Source organism: Oncorhynchus clarkii, chromosome 17 (assembly GCF_045791955.1).
Source record: "Oncorhynchus clarkii lewisi isolate Uvic-CL-2024 chromosome 17, UVic_Ocla_1.0, whole genome shotgun sequence".
In the NCBI taxonomy this organism is placed as follows: domain Eukaryota; kingdom Metazoa; phylum Chordata; class Actinopteri; order Salmoniformes; family Salmonidae; genus Oncorhynchus; species Oncorhynchus clarkii.
This window is the reverse complement of record NC_092163.1, coordinates 72,288,592-72,304,649: the sequence shown is the minus strand read 5'-3', so window position 1 is coordinate 72,304,649 and position 16,058 is coordinate 72,288,592. Positions and strand designations below refer to the sequence as shown.

At 42.1% G+C, this 16,058-nt stretch overlaps 1 protein-coding gene across 3 annotated transcripts in view; it reads right to left on the bottom strand.

The window, feature by feature from the left end:
* The window catches only part of LOC139371367 (synaptotagmin-2-like), a 45,144-nt gene that overhangs the window by 6,008 nt on the left and 23,078 nt on the right, over positions 1-16,058 (bottom strand). The window contains exons 1-4 of one of the 3 annotated variants that reach the window (XM_071111721.1): positions 12,893-13,039; positions 5,816-6,046; positions 5,451-5,611; positions 765-893 (exon numbers count right to left, since the gene is read on the bottom strand). In XM_071111721.1, the coding sequence (XP_070967822.1) occupies positions 765-893; positions 5,451-5,611; positions 5,816-6,017 (492 nt within the window). In that variant the 5' untranslated portion in view covers positions 6,018-6,046; positions 12,893-13,039. Of the gene's footprint in view, positions 1-764; positions 894-5,450; positions 5,612-5,815; positions 6,047-12,892; positions 13,040-16,058 lie in introns of those variants that run through there. The other 2 variants (XM_071111720.1, XM_071111722.1) reach the window with 2 other exon arrangements.

Below are 16,058 nucleotides of genomic sequence, written 5' to 3'. Positions count from 1 at the left end.
CTATGCCTTTAATTTCTAGAAGAAGATAGGGCTGGGCAGGAGTAATCCAGTATCGGAGTACTCGAACGGACGTCAAAACTCAATCTGAAACCACAGATCACCTTTTTTTCATATACTAGGCATATGTAGGAGCAACAATCTCGCGTCACAAAGCACCGCCGTCACCTCACCAAAGCCACGCAGGTAACACAGCTTATTATGGTTTCAATGAATTATTCAAATGACTTTTTTTTGTGGACTGAATAAGTAATGGAGCAATTTGATTTCAGTTTATATTTAATAACTCAACTTACTTTTAGTAGTCCTTTTGATTCCTAACATAAGGCTTTCACAAGCAAGGGCCACTGCTGAGGTTACTGCCTTGGTTACTGCCTTTTTGAAGATTGTGTTTCCCACAATATAATATAACTAGTTGATATTACGGTTTCAATAAATTAATCTTAAAATTTCACTAGTATTTTTATTGTCTGAATATATGGGTCAATTGAGTTATTAGGATTTGTTATCTGTAATGGTTATGATAAATTAGACATTGTTGCACACTGTTGGCATATTGATAAATGTGCACACATAATGTTTTGTGTTCTAAAAATTGTAGGGTTTTTTTATAGTAAAAAAAATCATATTCCCATCCCTGGATGTTGATGAACTCTTACTGATAGACTGACAATGCTGCAAATATTGTATTAAGGTAAAACAGCCTAATACAGGTTTTGCTGAGCAGTGCCTACAAGGATTTAAAGGGGAAAATATCAGCCACTGACCTTACTGTCTTGGAAGTCATAGTCCAGCGAGTACTGCAGCTTGCCAAGTTTCTCCTCTTCTTTCTCTTCCTCCTCTTTCTCCTCCTCCGTGAGGCCTGTCTCGCCTTCATCATCATCATCATCCTGTTTCTGCAGTGGTAGAACACAGGACACAGGGATCAGAGTTGCGGGGTCAGGGGTTATGTGTAAGAGGCAGATGGAGGGTGCCCCACTCACCACAGACAGCATGCCACAGACAGACAGTGGACGTTCAGAGGCTTGTGTTGTGTTGCATTGCGTTGCGCTGCGTACTGTAGCACCAGGGTTTGTTGCATTGCCTTGCCTTGCATTGCGTAGCACCAGGGTTTGTTGCGTTGCCTTGCGTTGCCTTGCTCCTGCTTACCTGCTTCTCACCTGGTGGCATAGTGGAATACCATCCTGTCCCTAATGCAACCAGGAACTCAGGAATTATGTTTTCTAGCTAATGACTTGAATTCAAAATGTCCTTTGGTGACACAATTGTTTTACCCTGTCTTTTACATCTTACCCAATATTTCCAAGGAACTAGTTAACTGATCCTTCAAAAGCAGGGCCTGTATAATCTTACTTGCTTCCTTTTTATTCCATTAATGTGTCACCAAGGAATGTTCCTCTCAAGTCAGGTCACCATTTTTCCCAGCCAAATGGTAGCTACAGGATTAAAGGGCATAGCCAGCTATTTGCATAATGTAGAAGCAGTATTTCAGTTAGATAACAGACAGTTATTTTAACCCCTGTTTCTGACATGTTCAAGTTTCCATGACTATTTCATCTGCAAACCTGTTCTTCATTTTTTAATTCTCGTTTTCACTCTTCATTGAGTGACAAAGTCATTGGGGTCCAGATGAAAAATATTGATTGATTGGTCATGCGGTTATCATTGTCGTCATCATGTCCCACAAACAACCAACCATGCCCTTTTTCACATGCATATATTAATAGTCTTATTTGTGGTTTGCGTTTAAACTATGCCCAATACGTGTCATATTGGGGTGAGTTTGGCATCACACTGTCACATAATGGGCGATACGTTATTTCAATATTTATTTTGTTTTCTCTCAGGGTTTTATGGAGTAGACCATAGCATTCTCATTTAAATTCTCAAAACATAATTACAAAACCTGATAGAAAAGCAAAGAAGCTACGATTTTCATTCCATGAAACCCCCCCCCCTCATCATCATCATCATCTGCCCATGGGCCAGAGAGCATCACCGCAATCCTTCCACCTACCGTAGATCAGGGGTCCATCACAGTCAAGAAACACGATGCACACATAAGAGACAAAGTGAAGAGGAGGAGAGCAGAGAGAGGAAGAGGTTTGAACTTACGACACACCAGAAAACAAACAACACCACCGGCAACACTGGGACGATGAAAAATGACACAGTGATTGTCTGTTCGTAAAAAAAAAAAAAAAATCCAGGACCATCTTTCACCATGTGGAGACAATTAATTGTTTTAATAACTGTTACTGTTGAATGGGGCCCTGTTAATGATATTGGACACATTCAGCCTGGAATTAAGCAGGAGCACTTTTCACAGTCCTCCCCTGTTTATTCTGCTTAGTCTGAGATATGGCTCCTCTGATCCATGAGTATCATGTCTATTATCCTTAAGCACGGAGGGCAGCTTACCCTAGCACTCATCTGTTAATTGGAATGCCACAAAAGACAGGGCTTCATTACCTTCTCTAGCCATTACCCAAACCATCCCTGGTCCTTTTCCCATTACCCAAACCATCCCTGGTCCTTTTCCCATTACCTAAACCATCCCTGGTCCTTTTCCCATTACCTAAACCATCCCTGGTCATTTTCCCATTACCTAAACCATCCCTGGTCCTTTTCCCATTACCTAAACCATCCCTTGTCATTTTCCCATTACCTAAACCATCCCTGGTCCTTTTCCCATACCTAAACCATCCCTGGTCCTTTTCCCATACCTAAACCATCCCTGGTCCTTTTCCCATTACCTAAACCATCCCTGGTCCTTTTCCCATTACCTAAACCATCCCTGGTCCTTTTCCCATTAGCTAAACCATCCCTTGTCACTTTCCCATTAACTAAACCATCCCTGGTCCTTTTCCCAATACCTAAACCATCCCTGGTCCTTTTCCCAATACCTAAACCATCCCTGGTCCTTTTCCCAATACCCAAACCATCCCTGGTCCCTTTCCCATTACCTAAACCATCCCTAGTCCTTTTCCCATTACCTAAACCATCCCTGGTTCTTTTCCCAAATACCTAAACCATCCCTGGTTATTTTCCCAAATACCTAAACCATCCCTGGTTCTTTCCCAAATACCTAAACCATCCCTGGTCCTTTTCCCATTACCTAAACCATCCCTGGTCCTTTTCCCATTACCTAAACCATCCCTGGTCCTTTTCCCATTACCTAAACCATCCCTGGTCCTGTTCCCATTACCTAAACCATCCCTGGTCCTTTTCCCATACCTAAACCATCCCTGGTCCTTTTCCCATTACCTAAACCATCCCTGGTCCTTTTCCCATTACCTAAACCATCCCTGGTCCTTTTCCCATACCTAAACCATCCCTGGTCCTTTTCCCATACCTAAACCATCCCTGGTCCTTTTCCCATACCTAAACAATCCCTGGTCCTTTTCCCATACCTAAACCATCCCTGGTCCTTTTCCCATTACCTAAACCATCCCTGGTCCTTTTCCCATTACCTAAACCATCCCTGGTCCTTTTCCCATACCTAAACCATCCCTGGTCCTTTCCCATAACAAATGTGTAATTTTCACCGTTTGTCACAAGGAAGTACAGCACACATTTTAAAATGACAACAACAACCACATCAAGAGCACAGAGAGGATAGGAGGTTATCGACATGTCTCCCTAAGTCTGGTCTAAGTGCTGCCAATGAAAGATCAAAGGTTGTTACTGATACACCAAGGGATGCATAAAGAGCATGTGTTGTTGGTCAAATCTATATACAGATGTCAGATCTTAATTTGATCACTCTCTTGCTGCTGAGAATTGTCCTGCACCGCAGGAAATGCAGAGTATCTTCGTGATTGACATAAATTCACAGAAAACCCACACTAACACATGGTTATATTAACAGTATTGCACTCTTGATGTACCCTACTTTTAGCCAGCTAATAGTCCAACCACTGATAAAGCAACATTATGGAATAAAAATTCAAATTCTGTTGCTGCAATTACGGTATATACGTACAAAAGTATGTGGACATCCCTTCAAATGATTGGATTTGGCTATTTCAGCCACACCCGTTGCTTACAGGTGTTTATAATCCAGTGCCAAGTCTTGGTCCAAAAGGCTCCTTAACAGCTTCTACCGATAAGCCATAAGACTGCTGAACAGTCAATCAAATGGACTATTTGCATTGACCCCCCCCCCTACTTAGTTTTTACAATGCTGCTACTCGCTGTTTATTATCTATGCATAGTCACTTTACCCCTACCTACATGTACAAATTACCTCGACTAACCTGTACCACCACCCACTGACTCGGTATCAGTACCCCCTGTAAATAGCCTCGTTATTATTATTTTATTGTCTAACTTTTTTACTTTTTTATGTTTTCCTTTAGTTTATTTAGTAACTCTATTTTCTTAAAAATGCATTGTTGGTTAAGGGCTTGTAACTGAGCATTTCACGATAAGGTTTGCACCTGGTGTATTCGGCTCATGTGACAAACACAATCTTATTTGAATTTGATTTCATTTGATGAATCACGCTTCACCATCTGGCAGTCCGACGGCTGAATCTGGGTTTGGCAGATTCCAGGAGAACGCTACCTGCCTGAATGCATAGTGTCAACTGCAAAGTTTTGTGGAGGACGAATAATGGTTTGGGGCTGTTGTTCATGGTTCAAGCTAGGCACATTATTTCCAGTGAAGTGAAATCTTAACGCTACAGCAAACAATCACTTTGTGGCAATAGTTTGGGGAAGGCCCTTTCCTGTTTCAGCATGACAATGCCCCCGTGTACAAAGCGAGGTCCATACAGAAGTGGTTTGTCGATATCAGTGTGGAAGAACTTGACTGGCCTGCACAGAGCCCTGATCTCAATCCCAACAAACACCGTTGGGATAAATTGGAACTCCAACTGCAAGCCAGGCCTCACTAATACTCTTGTGGCTGAATGGAAGCAAGTCCCAACATCTAGTGGAAAGCCTTCCCAGAAGAGTGGAAGTTGTTATAGCAGCAAAGGGGGGGACCAACTCCATATTAATGCCCGTCATTTTGGAATGAGATTTTCAACTAGCAGGTGTCCACATACTCTTGGTCAGGTAGTGTATTTTACTGTGGTCAAATTAAGATCTTGCATCTTTACATATTGACCAACACTTTCCCAAGTTCCTCAAGCAAAATACATTGTTGCACAGTAAATAAAACAGGCAATCTTGTTGTTATGGAGGAATGGAGTCTGTGGCTTAGTAGGCTAATAATTATAGATGCCATCTGTCAGCTATCCTAGTCCTGTATGTCTACGTTCATCATCTAAAAATAAATAACTTAACCTACTGATATTCATGTGAGTTTTGTGTTCATATTCATATGAGTTTTATGAGTTTTGTGTTCACATGACATGCGTATCCTGAGTGTGATATATGTTATGTCTGTCGGAGCTGCATGTACTCTGCGAACTGAGTTTAAATGTGGAGCCCGAAGCACCATACCTCGTCTCCTTTCATGTTCTTCATGTTGAGGCCATCTTTGCCCTTCTTGCCCTTCTTGTTCTTCTTCTTCTTACAGCAGCACTTCTTGATGATGCAGAAGCAGCAGGTGAGGATGAGGAGGGCAGCCACCACAGCGATAGCTATGATGGCCCAGGAGGGCACTGCAACACACACAGGGAAATTATGAGGAAAAGAACACTACTATGTAAATACCTCAATATGGGTTGGACTCTTATGAGATCACTCCTATGAGATCATTCAGATTTAAGATTCTATGTTCCAATATTGTTCCAATCATAGTACATGAGTTATGAGTCAGGGTTGGGAAAAAAATTACGTATTTTGGTTAACCAGGGAAGACGCACATGGGATCTTATCAATCTCGTTCATGAACTTGCTCTTGATCTCTTCGAACATGTCGTTCTTGGAAACTGTGCCGTTGCCTGGGGGTTCAGCCACGGTGGTGGCGATGGCGACGGCTGGGGCTGCGGTCATAGTGGCGCCGGTGCCCGTGGGCTCTGGACCCACCATGGCCTCAGGCTTATTCTTGAACAGGTTCCACTTCATCCTCAATGACTAGGCCACACACACAGTCCCTGGGGTAAGTCACAGACACACAAAGAGATGGTCAGTTGCCATCACCAGCAGCACAGGCAATGAAGTGTGTAACCTTTGGTATAACACACAAACACACACACACATCAAAAAGACAAGTATTTCATCACTCTTTACCTGTTGACATTCATGTATCACTATCATGGTAATGTTTAGGGAATTAAAAACAGGCATCTGTTAGAGATTTACTTCAGAAGTTAGATTAGTCCTCTCTGGCACTCCACTCTTATAGAAACAATTTAGTAGCTGAGTATTGGTTTTCTCCTCACAAAGTAACAAAATGGAGGATCTACAATTATACCATGTGACCCAACTCAATGCCTTAGCAATGCGCCAGACAGTAGAGCAGCACAGTGACAAGGCTGGAGTGGTTTGTAGGGAAATGGCCTCCTTGACATTAGTCCACACCACAGACCCTGAGGATAAAAATGCCAGCCGGTAGGCCTGCATCCTTAATGTACTATAAACTCCTAAATGGATTTAACTCAGGGATGAAATGGCTAATCTCATTTGTTTGAGGAATGAGACACAGTATCTTAATATTACATCAATGTCAATGGAGTAAACTTCTGTCAAATGAGCCCTCAGTCCCTTGTGAAAGCCGATATTCAACATTACAGCATTACATCACGGTCCGTTAGGGATTAAATAAAAATGAATGGTTGGAGTTAACACATCTTCTACTTGAGGTGGAAAACGTGCCAAATAAATACTAAGACTCCCTTTCCAAAATTTGTTCCAAAGAGGACTATTTTCCATTTATGATGCGGGATCTGCTCTCTCTGAAGGAATGGCAAAGACTAAGGTGATTATAATATAGCAATTATAATATGCTATGTCTCTTCTGAAACGATGATCTCCACCAAATTGAAATGAGGCAATCGTGACCGAAACATCCTTCATTCTACTGGAGTGTCTAGATCCAAAAGGCTCCTTATCAGCTTCTACCCCCAACCCATAAGGCTGCTGAACAATTAATCACTGTTTATTATCTATGCATAGTCACTTTACCCCTACCTATATGTACATAGTACCTCAATTACCTCGACTAACCTGTACCCCTGCATATAGTCTCATTATTGTTATTTTATTGTGTTACTTTTTTAAACTTTAGTTTATTTAGTACATATTTTCTTAACTCTTATTTTCTTAAAACTGCATTGTTGGATAAGGGCTTGTAAGTAAGCATTTCACAGCAAGGACCATGTGATAAATACAATTTGATTTGATTTGAATCCTAATAGGATTAGCAATGAACTGTACTGAAACAATTAACCCTGTGAGAAGGTGAGATGGAGAGGCTGAATGGGAATTATGACCTTCGGATGCATGTTAGACCAACTGTTATAGGCCCCGCCTATTGCTCCCCAAAGAGTTCTCAGGAGTTCCCATTATCAAGTACTGACTCATAATTACACATCTATAACAGTGGATGGCTTCTCGTGTCTAATCATCTATAACAGTGAATGGCTTCTCGTGTCTAATCATCTATAACAGTGAATGGCTTCTCATGTCTAATCATCTATAACAGTGAATGGCTTCTCATGTCTAATCATCTATAACAGTGAATGGCTTCTCATGCCTAATTAAGGATTCATTTCAGATAAATTATATTAATGTTAGAGATGAGATCACCTTCCAAATAGAAAAAGGTATAACAGGAAGCAAATTAATTATATATTTTCTAATCTACTCAGCAGGGTTTGGCTCAACTCAAGGCAGTCAATTCAGGAAGTGATTAGAAATGTACAAATCAGAAATGTTTGAACTTTAAAAAAAAAAAAAAATTAAAAACGAAAAGCTTTTACTTTTCAGTTTATTGAGAAGTAATTGAAAATGAATAAATGTATTTATTTTTATTATTGAACTGTAATTTAAGTTAACTTCCTGAATTAACTGCCCTGCTACCCAGATGCAGGCTACGGTAATAACAGTGTTTATCAATCTGACTGCAATCCGTAATCACCAACCACAATCATAACGAATAAGAATGCATGAAACACTATAACCCCGCCCCGCGTCTGTCTTCTTCTGCGGAATCCTATAGACTACAAACAGCTGGCCAAATAAATTATCATCTCAGGCCTCAGCAAGCATCATATCATTCTGTGCCAGTTCTGTGTTGCTCTCAGGGGCGGCAACAGGAGAGAGTAGGAAACGTTACCCAATTATATTGAAGTCTGACCATTTATTTCCCAGAATTCCTAGCTACACTGGAGTCTCAGGGGTGACACCAGCATATGATTAACATTTACAGATCACGGTGATACTCATTGTGAGTCATACTCATATTTGATTGTGTAGGACTAAGCAGGGCTGAGAAATGTCACGACAGTGCGAAAAGTGTACCTCTAACCTTGAGCCAACCCACTCAACAACCCATAGGATAAAGAGCTACTTGTTGCCACACGGCCATTGTCCGGCTCTGCCTCCCTGCTGTCCCTATTGTATCCTTCTCCCAGGGCAGGATATCTAAGGTGGAACATGACAAAGGCCCTACTTCCCTATTCTGCACATACAGAATTGGTTATAAATCTATTACTCACCAAAATCAATAATGACGATGAGAGTAGATGTGCACGTCACCGTAACGTAACATCTCTAAATCCTGTTAGTCTGGTAATAGATCAAACCTATCATCTCTCCTGACATGTACAATCCTATTGGTCTGGTAATAGACTAACCCTATCATATCTCCTGATATCTACAATCCTATTAGTCTGGTAATAGACTAACCCTATCATCTCTCCTGACATCTACAATCCTATTGGTCTGGTGATAGACTAACCCTATCATCTCTCCTGACATCTACAATCCTGTTGGTCTGGTAATAGATCAACCCTATCATCTCTCCTGACATCTACAATCCTATTGGTCTGGTAATAGACTAACCCTATCATCTCTCCTGACATCTGCAATCCTATTGGTCTGGTAATAGATCAACCCTATCATCTCTCTTGACATCTACAATCCTATTGGTCTGGTAATAGACTAACCCTATCATCTCTCCTGACATCTACAATCCTATTGGTCTGGTAATAGATCAACCCTATCATCTCTCTTGACATCTACAATCCTATTGGTCTGGTGATAGACTAACCCTATCATCTCTTGACATCTACAATCCTATTGGTCTGGTGATAGACTAACCCTATCATCTCTCCTGACATCTACAATCCTATTGGTCTGGTGATAGACTAACCCTATCATCTCTCCTGACATCTACAATCCTGTTGGTCTGGTAATAGATCAACCCTATCATCTCTCCTGACATCTACAATCCTATTGGTCTGGTAATAGACTAACCCTATCATCTCTCCTGACATCTACAATCCTATTGGTCTGGTAATAGATCAACCCTATCATCTCTCTTGACATCTACAATCCTATTGGTCTGGTGATAGACTAACCCTATCATCTCTTGACATCTACAATCCTATTGGTCTGGTGATAGACTAACCCTATCATCTCTCCTGACATTTACAATCCTATTGGTCTGGTAATAGATCAACCCTATCATCTCTCCTGACATTTACAATCCTTTTGGTCTGGTAATAGACTAACCCTATCATCTCTCCTGACATTTACAATCCTATTGGTCTGGTAATAGACTAACCCTATCATCTCTCCTGACGTTTACAATCCTATTGGTCTGGTAATAGACTAACCCTATCATCTCTCCTGACATGTACAATCCTAATGGTCTGGTAATAGGCTAACCCTATCATCTCTCCTGCCATTTACAATCCTATTGGTCTGGTAATAGGCTAACCCTATCATCTCCTGACATTTACAATCCTATGGTCCTGGTAATAGACTAACCCTATCATCTCTTCTGACATTTACAATCCTATTGGTCTGGTAATAGACTAACCCTATCATCTCTCCTGACAGCTACAATCCTATTGGTCTGGTAATAGACTAACCCTATCATCTCTCCTGACATTTACAATCCTATTGGTCTGGTAATAGACTAACCCTATCATCTCTCCTGACATCTACAATCCTATTGGTCTGGTAATAGACTAACCCTATCATCTACTGATGATACAAAAACTCTTTGGAAAAGTAGCTGATACAAAATACCATTATTGCTTGAGGTTGGTATACAATACTTTCACAAACAGTGAAGGAGTATTTCTATGTCAACTATTGAAAAGAGATAGAAACCGGATATATTGTAATTGAAGATATGCTTATTGTAACATACACTGAGTGCACAGAACATTAAGAACACCTTCCTAACATTGAGTTCCACTTCCGTTTGCCCTCAGAACAGCCTCAGTTCGTCGGGGCATGGACTCTACAAGGTGTTCATGTTGACTACAAAGCTTCCCACACTTGTCAAGTTGACTGAATGTCCTTTGGGTGGTGGATAATTCTTGATACAGTGGAAACTATTGAATGCGAAAAACCCAGCAGGGTTGCAGTTCTTGACACACTCAAACCGGTGCGCCTGGCACCTACTGCCATCCCTGTTCAAAGGCACTTCAATCTTTTGTCTTGCCCATTCGCCTTCTGAATGGCACATACACAATCCATGTCTCAATTTTCTTAAGGCTTGAAAATCATTATTTAACCTGTTTCCTCCCCTTTATCTACAGTGACTGAAGTTGGATTTAACAGGTGACATCAATAAGGGGTCATAGCTTTCACCTGGAATCACCTGGTCAGTCTATGTCATGAATGTGTGTGTGTGTGTGTGTGTGTGTGTGTGTGTGTGTGTGTGTGTGTGTGTGTGTGTGTGTGTGTGTGTGTGTGTGTGTGTGTGTGTGTGTGTGTGTGTGTGTGTGTGTGTGTGTGTGTGTGTGTGTGTGTATGTGTGTGTGTGTGTGTGTGTGTGTGTGAGCCTGTGTGTGAGCCTGTGTGTGAGCCTGTGTGTGTGTGTGTGTGTGTGTGTGTGTGTGTGTGTGTGTGTGTGTGTGTGTGTGTGTGTGTGTGTGTGTGTGTGAGCCTGTGTGTGAGCCTGTGTGTGTGTGTGTGTGTGTGTGTGTGAGCCTGTGTGTGTGTGTGTGTCTATGCGTCTGTATGTGAGAGGCTCTCCAATGCAAAAAGCTTCCCAGAGGTTTTTCATTCCCTCTAAAAGGGCTGGATGACAAAAACGATCTGTCTCAGTTTAGTTGACAAGCAGTTTCTAAGGCCCATCTAAATGAGCAAGCAAGACAATTGGGCAGAATTGGGATACATGGCAGGCAAACGTAGAGCTTAACCCCGATTACATGTGTCCTCACTGGAGACAGACCGACACACACAGGTCTACAACGGATCTTTACTGACTTTAGAATCAGCCAGCCAGATCACCACGTGCACTCTATTTTGCTCGAGATCAGCACGCCAGATCAGCCAGATCACCACGTGCACTCTATGTTGCTCGAGATCAGCCCGCTAGATCAGCCAGATCACCACGCGCACTCTATTTTTCTCTAGATCAGCCAGCCAGATCACCACGTGCACTCTATTTTTCTCTAGATCAGCCAGCCAGATCACCACGTGCACTCTATTTTGCTCTAGATCACCCAGCCCGATCACCACATACACTCTATTTTGTATAGCTTTTACCATCAAAGAATGTTACCTTGTCAAACCAACAGTCTTTTGTTGTAGATGTAAAGAGGTGTTTATATGCAGTTGGCGTATTTATGTTTTCAGAAACTTTGTGTAAACTGTACAGTTGTCTACATAAGATACCAAGTATTAAGTCAATGCTATACTGTATGTAGGAAATGCATTGTCTAAAGTCGCAACAGACAGTGAAATGATCAAGACTTGGGTCAGCAGCAACAGTAAGACAGTATTCTGTCAGCGTAGTTCATAACTTGTTTGAGGCTGTGATTCAATGCAAGACGCATTATAGAGCTGCAGCGTTTACCGTGAATGCAACCTACGGAAGTGCTGCATTGTCGGCTGTATAGTGTGCTGCTCTATAACGTGGCTTGGATTGAATCCAGGTCTGTGTCTTCGTAATGAAACCTCATCTTCATTGACCTATAGGCCACAAATCAACACGCTTTGCATCTCCAACAGGGGCATTTTTTAAAGTGTTCAATTTTTTTTTTAAACAGCTAAAGGCGATATGCTATCCCACTCCACAAGACATGTGTTCAATTCCAGATTCCTTATGAAATGCTACAGCAGAAAAACTAGTTGTTGCCGAGCAAATCAGATCCAGCTGAATTGTTTCTGTCTGATACCTTACAGCCTGCCTGAGGCCATGCTAGCCAATGGAGTTTGGGATCAGACAAATCAAATGACTAATTGTTTGATGTCACAGACAGAATGAAAATGGCTGGTATAGACATAACTGCTTACTCTGTCCTCGCTCTCATTTATCGATATACACCAATCTTAACAGATAAGGATAATTATATGACAAATTAAAATGATTCCTGTCAAACAAATGGACGTCATACATCACGACTTATAATAACAGTCGTAACAGCAATTCCCACAGGCTGTATTCAATCATAGCATAATAACCCTTGTCTAATTCTCAACTTGTATAGCGACTGTAAGGCGACAGAGACAAGAAGAGAAAGCTATCCATCCTGTTCATAGTAGCACGTACTGTACCTCAACGCTGCAGGTACTCTTAGCACTTATATACCAGTGTCTACATTTATGCAGTTCAACACTGGACAGCTCCACTTAGCTAGTCACAAACCGAAAGCCCCAGAAACACACCATACAAACCCAATACAAACCCCTCAAATTGTCTAATGATTTGCACATTCATAGTTCAAATCTTCAAACAACAGAAGAATAATTTGACAATCATTTGACACTGTATAATAAAAACAAAATCATTATTAAAGTTGTCCTTAAATGACCTGCATGTCTATATTACCCGCTGATTACCATTTCCAGGGAGGAAATGAGAGTGAGCTAGAAAGTATTACCAGTCTAATGTGATGTTCCCACTGGCTGGGTGACCCATCCAATAATCAGGCTCGTAGAGCTAACGTTTCCGTGCCGTGGTAATATCTACTGATTTCTCCCATAAGCAGAGACTGCAGTCTCTCCCCTCACTTCTCTCCACTGCAGCAGAGCAGGGCAGTTCTCTCTCTCTCTCTCGCTCTCTCTCGTGCCCTCTCTCTCTCTCCAGTACAAACCGTCTCCCGCCTTTCCCACCCTCAATCACACACCTCCCTCTCTCAATTCTCTCCTCCTTCACTGTCTCTCCCTCAACATACACACACTCTCTCAATTGCCTCCTCCCTCACCGTCTCTCCCTCAACATACACACACTCTCCAATTGTCTCTCTCTTACTCTCTCTGTCCTCATGTGCGATGCTGCTCACACTGCTGAATGCAGTATGCTGTGCATCAGTCTAGCATCTGATAGCCATCGTAAATGATCAATATTTAAAACCCCCTGTTCTCTGTTCCTAAGGGTTGGAATGGCTCACTGATTCACTGGTATGAAAGAGGGATGGAAGAGGGATGGAAAGATAGGCATGGAATGAGAGAGAAAGAAACAAGAGGAGAAGAGGAGAAAGAGAGAGAGAGGGAAGAAGGAAGAGGGAGGGGTATAGGTGTGAGGATAGAGGGAAAGAGAGAAAATGGAGAGGTAAACTATTTACACTGAAGTTGAAAGGGTCATACCATTCACTGTACTGCGTATACCAATATCTCCTCTTCAGCAAACAACCATGTATAAACATTCAGTGGCTACCTGCCACCCCAGATTGCACGGACAGGGAAGACCTGATCCTAGATCAGCACCCCTACTCTGAGATGCTTGACATATGGCTCCTGGTGAACATGTCCTCCTCACAACACATATCTTACATGGGAGGATTTGAAAGGTGACAACAGGATGTAACAAGGATAAGGCCTTGGTGGAATCATGACAGTTATCTTGTTACAATTCACACAATAGATGTAACAATGGACAAACCAAATGATCCATTTGACCTGTTCTGATTAGGATACCAAGATTATTTGATTATATGTCATGATTCATTTCAGAATTACAATAGAAAATAACAAGATCATAGAGCTACTATGTTATTGATCCAGCAGAAAAGGATTTTGTAAACATGTCATTTTAACTCTGAACTCTCAAGTTGTTCAAGTGCACCTTGAGGTTATTGCCTCAGATTGGAGTTAGTCTACTCTACAGTATGGAGTTAGTCTGCCCAGTATGTGGTGTTAGTCTGCTTTACAGTATGGAGTTAGTCTGCCCTATAGCATAGAGTTAGTCTACAGTATGGAGTTAGTCTGCCCAGTATGTGGTGTTAGTCTGCTCTACATTATGGAGTTAGTCTGCTGTACAGTATGGAGTTAGTCTACTCTACAGTATGGAGTTAGTCTGCCCTATAGCATAGAGTTAGTCTACAGTATGTGGAGTTAGTCTGCCCTCCAGTATGTAGAATTAGTTTGCCCAGCATGTGGAGTTAGTCTGCTCTACAGTATGGAGTTGGTCTGCTCTATAGTATGGAGTTAGTCTGCTCTATAGTATGGAGTTAGTCTGCTCTATAGTATGGAGTTAGTCTGCTCTACAGTATAGAGTTAGTCTATTCTACAGTATGGGCTTAGTCTGCCCTACAGTAAGGAGTTAGTCTGCTCTATAGTTTGGAGCTAGTCTGCCCTACAGTATGGACTTAGTCTGCTCTATAGTATGGAGTTAGTCTGCTCTACAGTATGGAGTTAGTCTGCTCTACAGTATGGAGTTAGTCTGCTCTATAGTATGGAGTTAGTCTGCTCTACAGTATAGAGTTAGTCTGCCCTATAGTTTGGAGATAGGGCAGACTAACTCCATACTGTAGGCAGACTATAGTATGGAGTTAGTCTTCTCTACAGTATGGAGTTAGTCTGCTCTATAGTATGGAGTTAGTCTGCTCTATAGTATGGAGTTAGTCTGCCCTACAGTATGGAGTTAGTCTGCTCTATAGTATGGAATTAGTCTGCTCTATAGTATGGAGTTAGTCTCCTCTACAGTATAGAGTTAGTCTGCTCTATAGTATGGAGTTAGTCTCCTCTAGAGTATGGAGTTAGTCTGCTCTACAGTATGGAGTTAGCCTGCTCTACAGTATGGAGTTAGTCTGCTCCACAGAATGGGCTTAGTCTGCTCTACAGTATGGAGTTAGCCTTCCAAGTATGTTGAGTTATAATTCCCTACAGAGTCAAGATTGTGCTTAATCTACTGCTAAATAACATGTTTTGACCTGTATGTTTTGGTTTGTAAGATAAGGCAGTTTCGCATACCCTATCCATTCATCTGTTTAACTCTAGCAGAAATCACCCTTCCACCATATGGTATCCTTTCATTTGCACAACAAATTGGTGACATAAAAAAACCCAGAAATAATAATGTTCTCCCTTGAATGAAACTAACCGGTTTGTCTTCTAACTAGCTGCCATGTTCCTGTCCTCCCAACCCCTCTAGTTTGAGCCGAATCCTCCATCAGCATTCCAGTAAGGACTTTAGTGGAAAAGTACTATTTCTGCTCATCTCCAGCACTCTCCCAGCCACCTCCAGATGGAATGCCTCCTCCATCTCCAGCACTCTCCCAGCCACCTCCAGATGGAATTCCTAATCCATCTCCAGCACTCTCCCAGCCACCTCCAGATGGAATGCCTCATCCATCTCCAGAACTCTAACAGCCACCTCCAGATGGAATGCCTCATCCATCTCCAGGACTCTAACAGCCACCTCCAGATGGAATGCCTCATCCATCTCCAGAACTCTCCCAGCCACCTCCAGATGGAATGCCTCATCCATCTCCAGGACTCTAACAGCCACCTCCAGACGGAATGCCTCATCCATCTCCAGAACTCTCCCAGACACCCCCAGAGGGAATACCTCATCCATGTGTTTGTGTGGAAGTGAACAGCTGGTGGCAGCCAGACCGGCCCAGCAGGGGCTCTGTCTCTGCCATGTTACAGGATGTTATGACTCCCTTTGCACAGAGGGGGGCAGTACTGAACTCACAGCTCACTGTGCATGGTCCGGTTATGCCCTCGGCTGGAATAAGTAAGAGTTGATGTTGT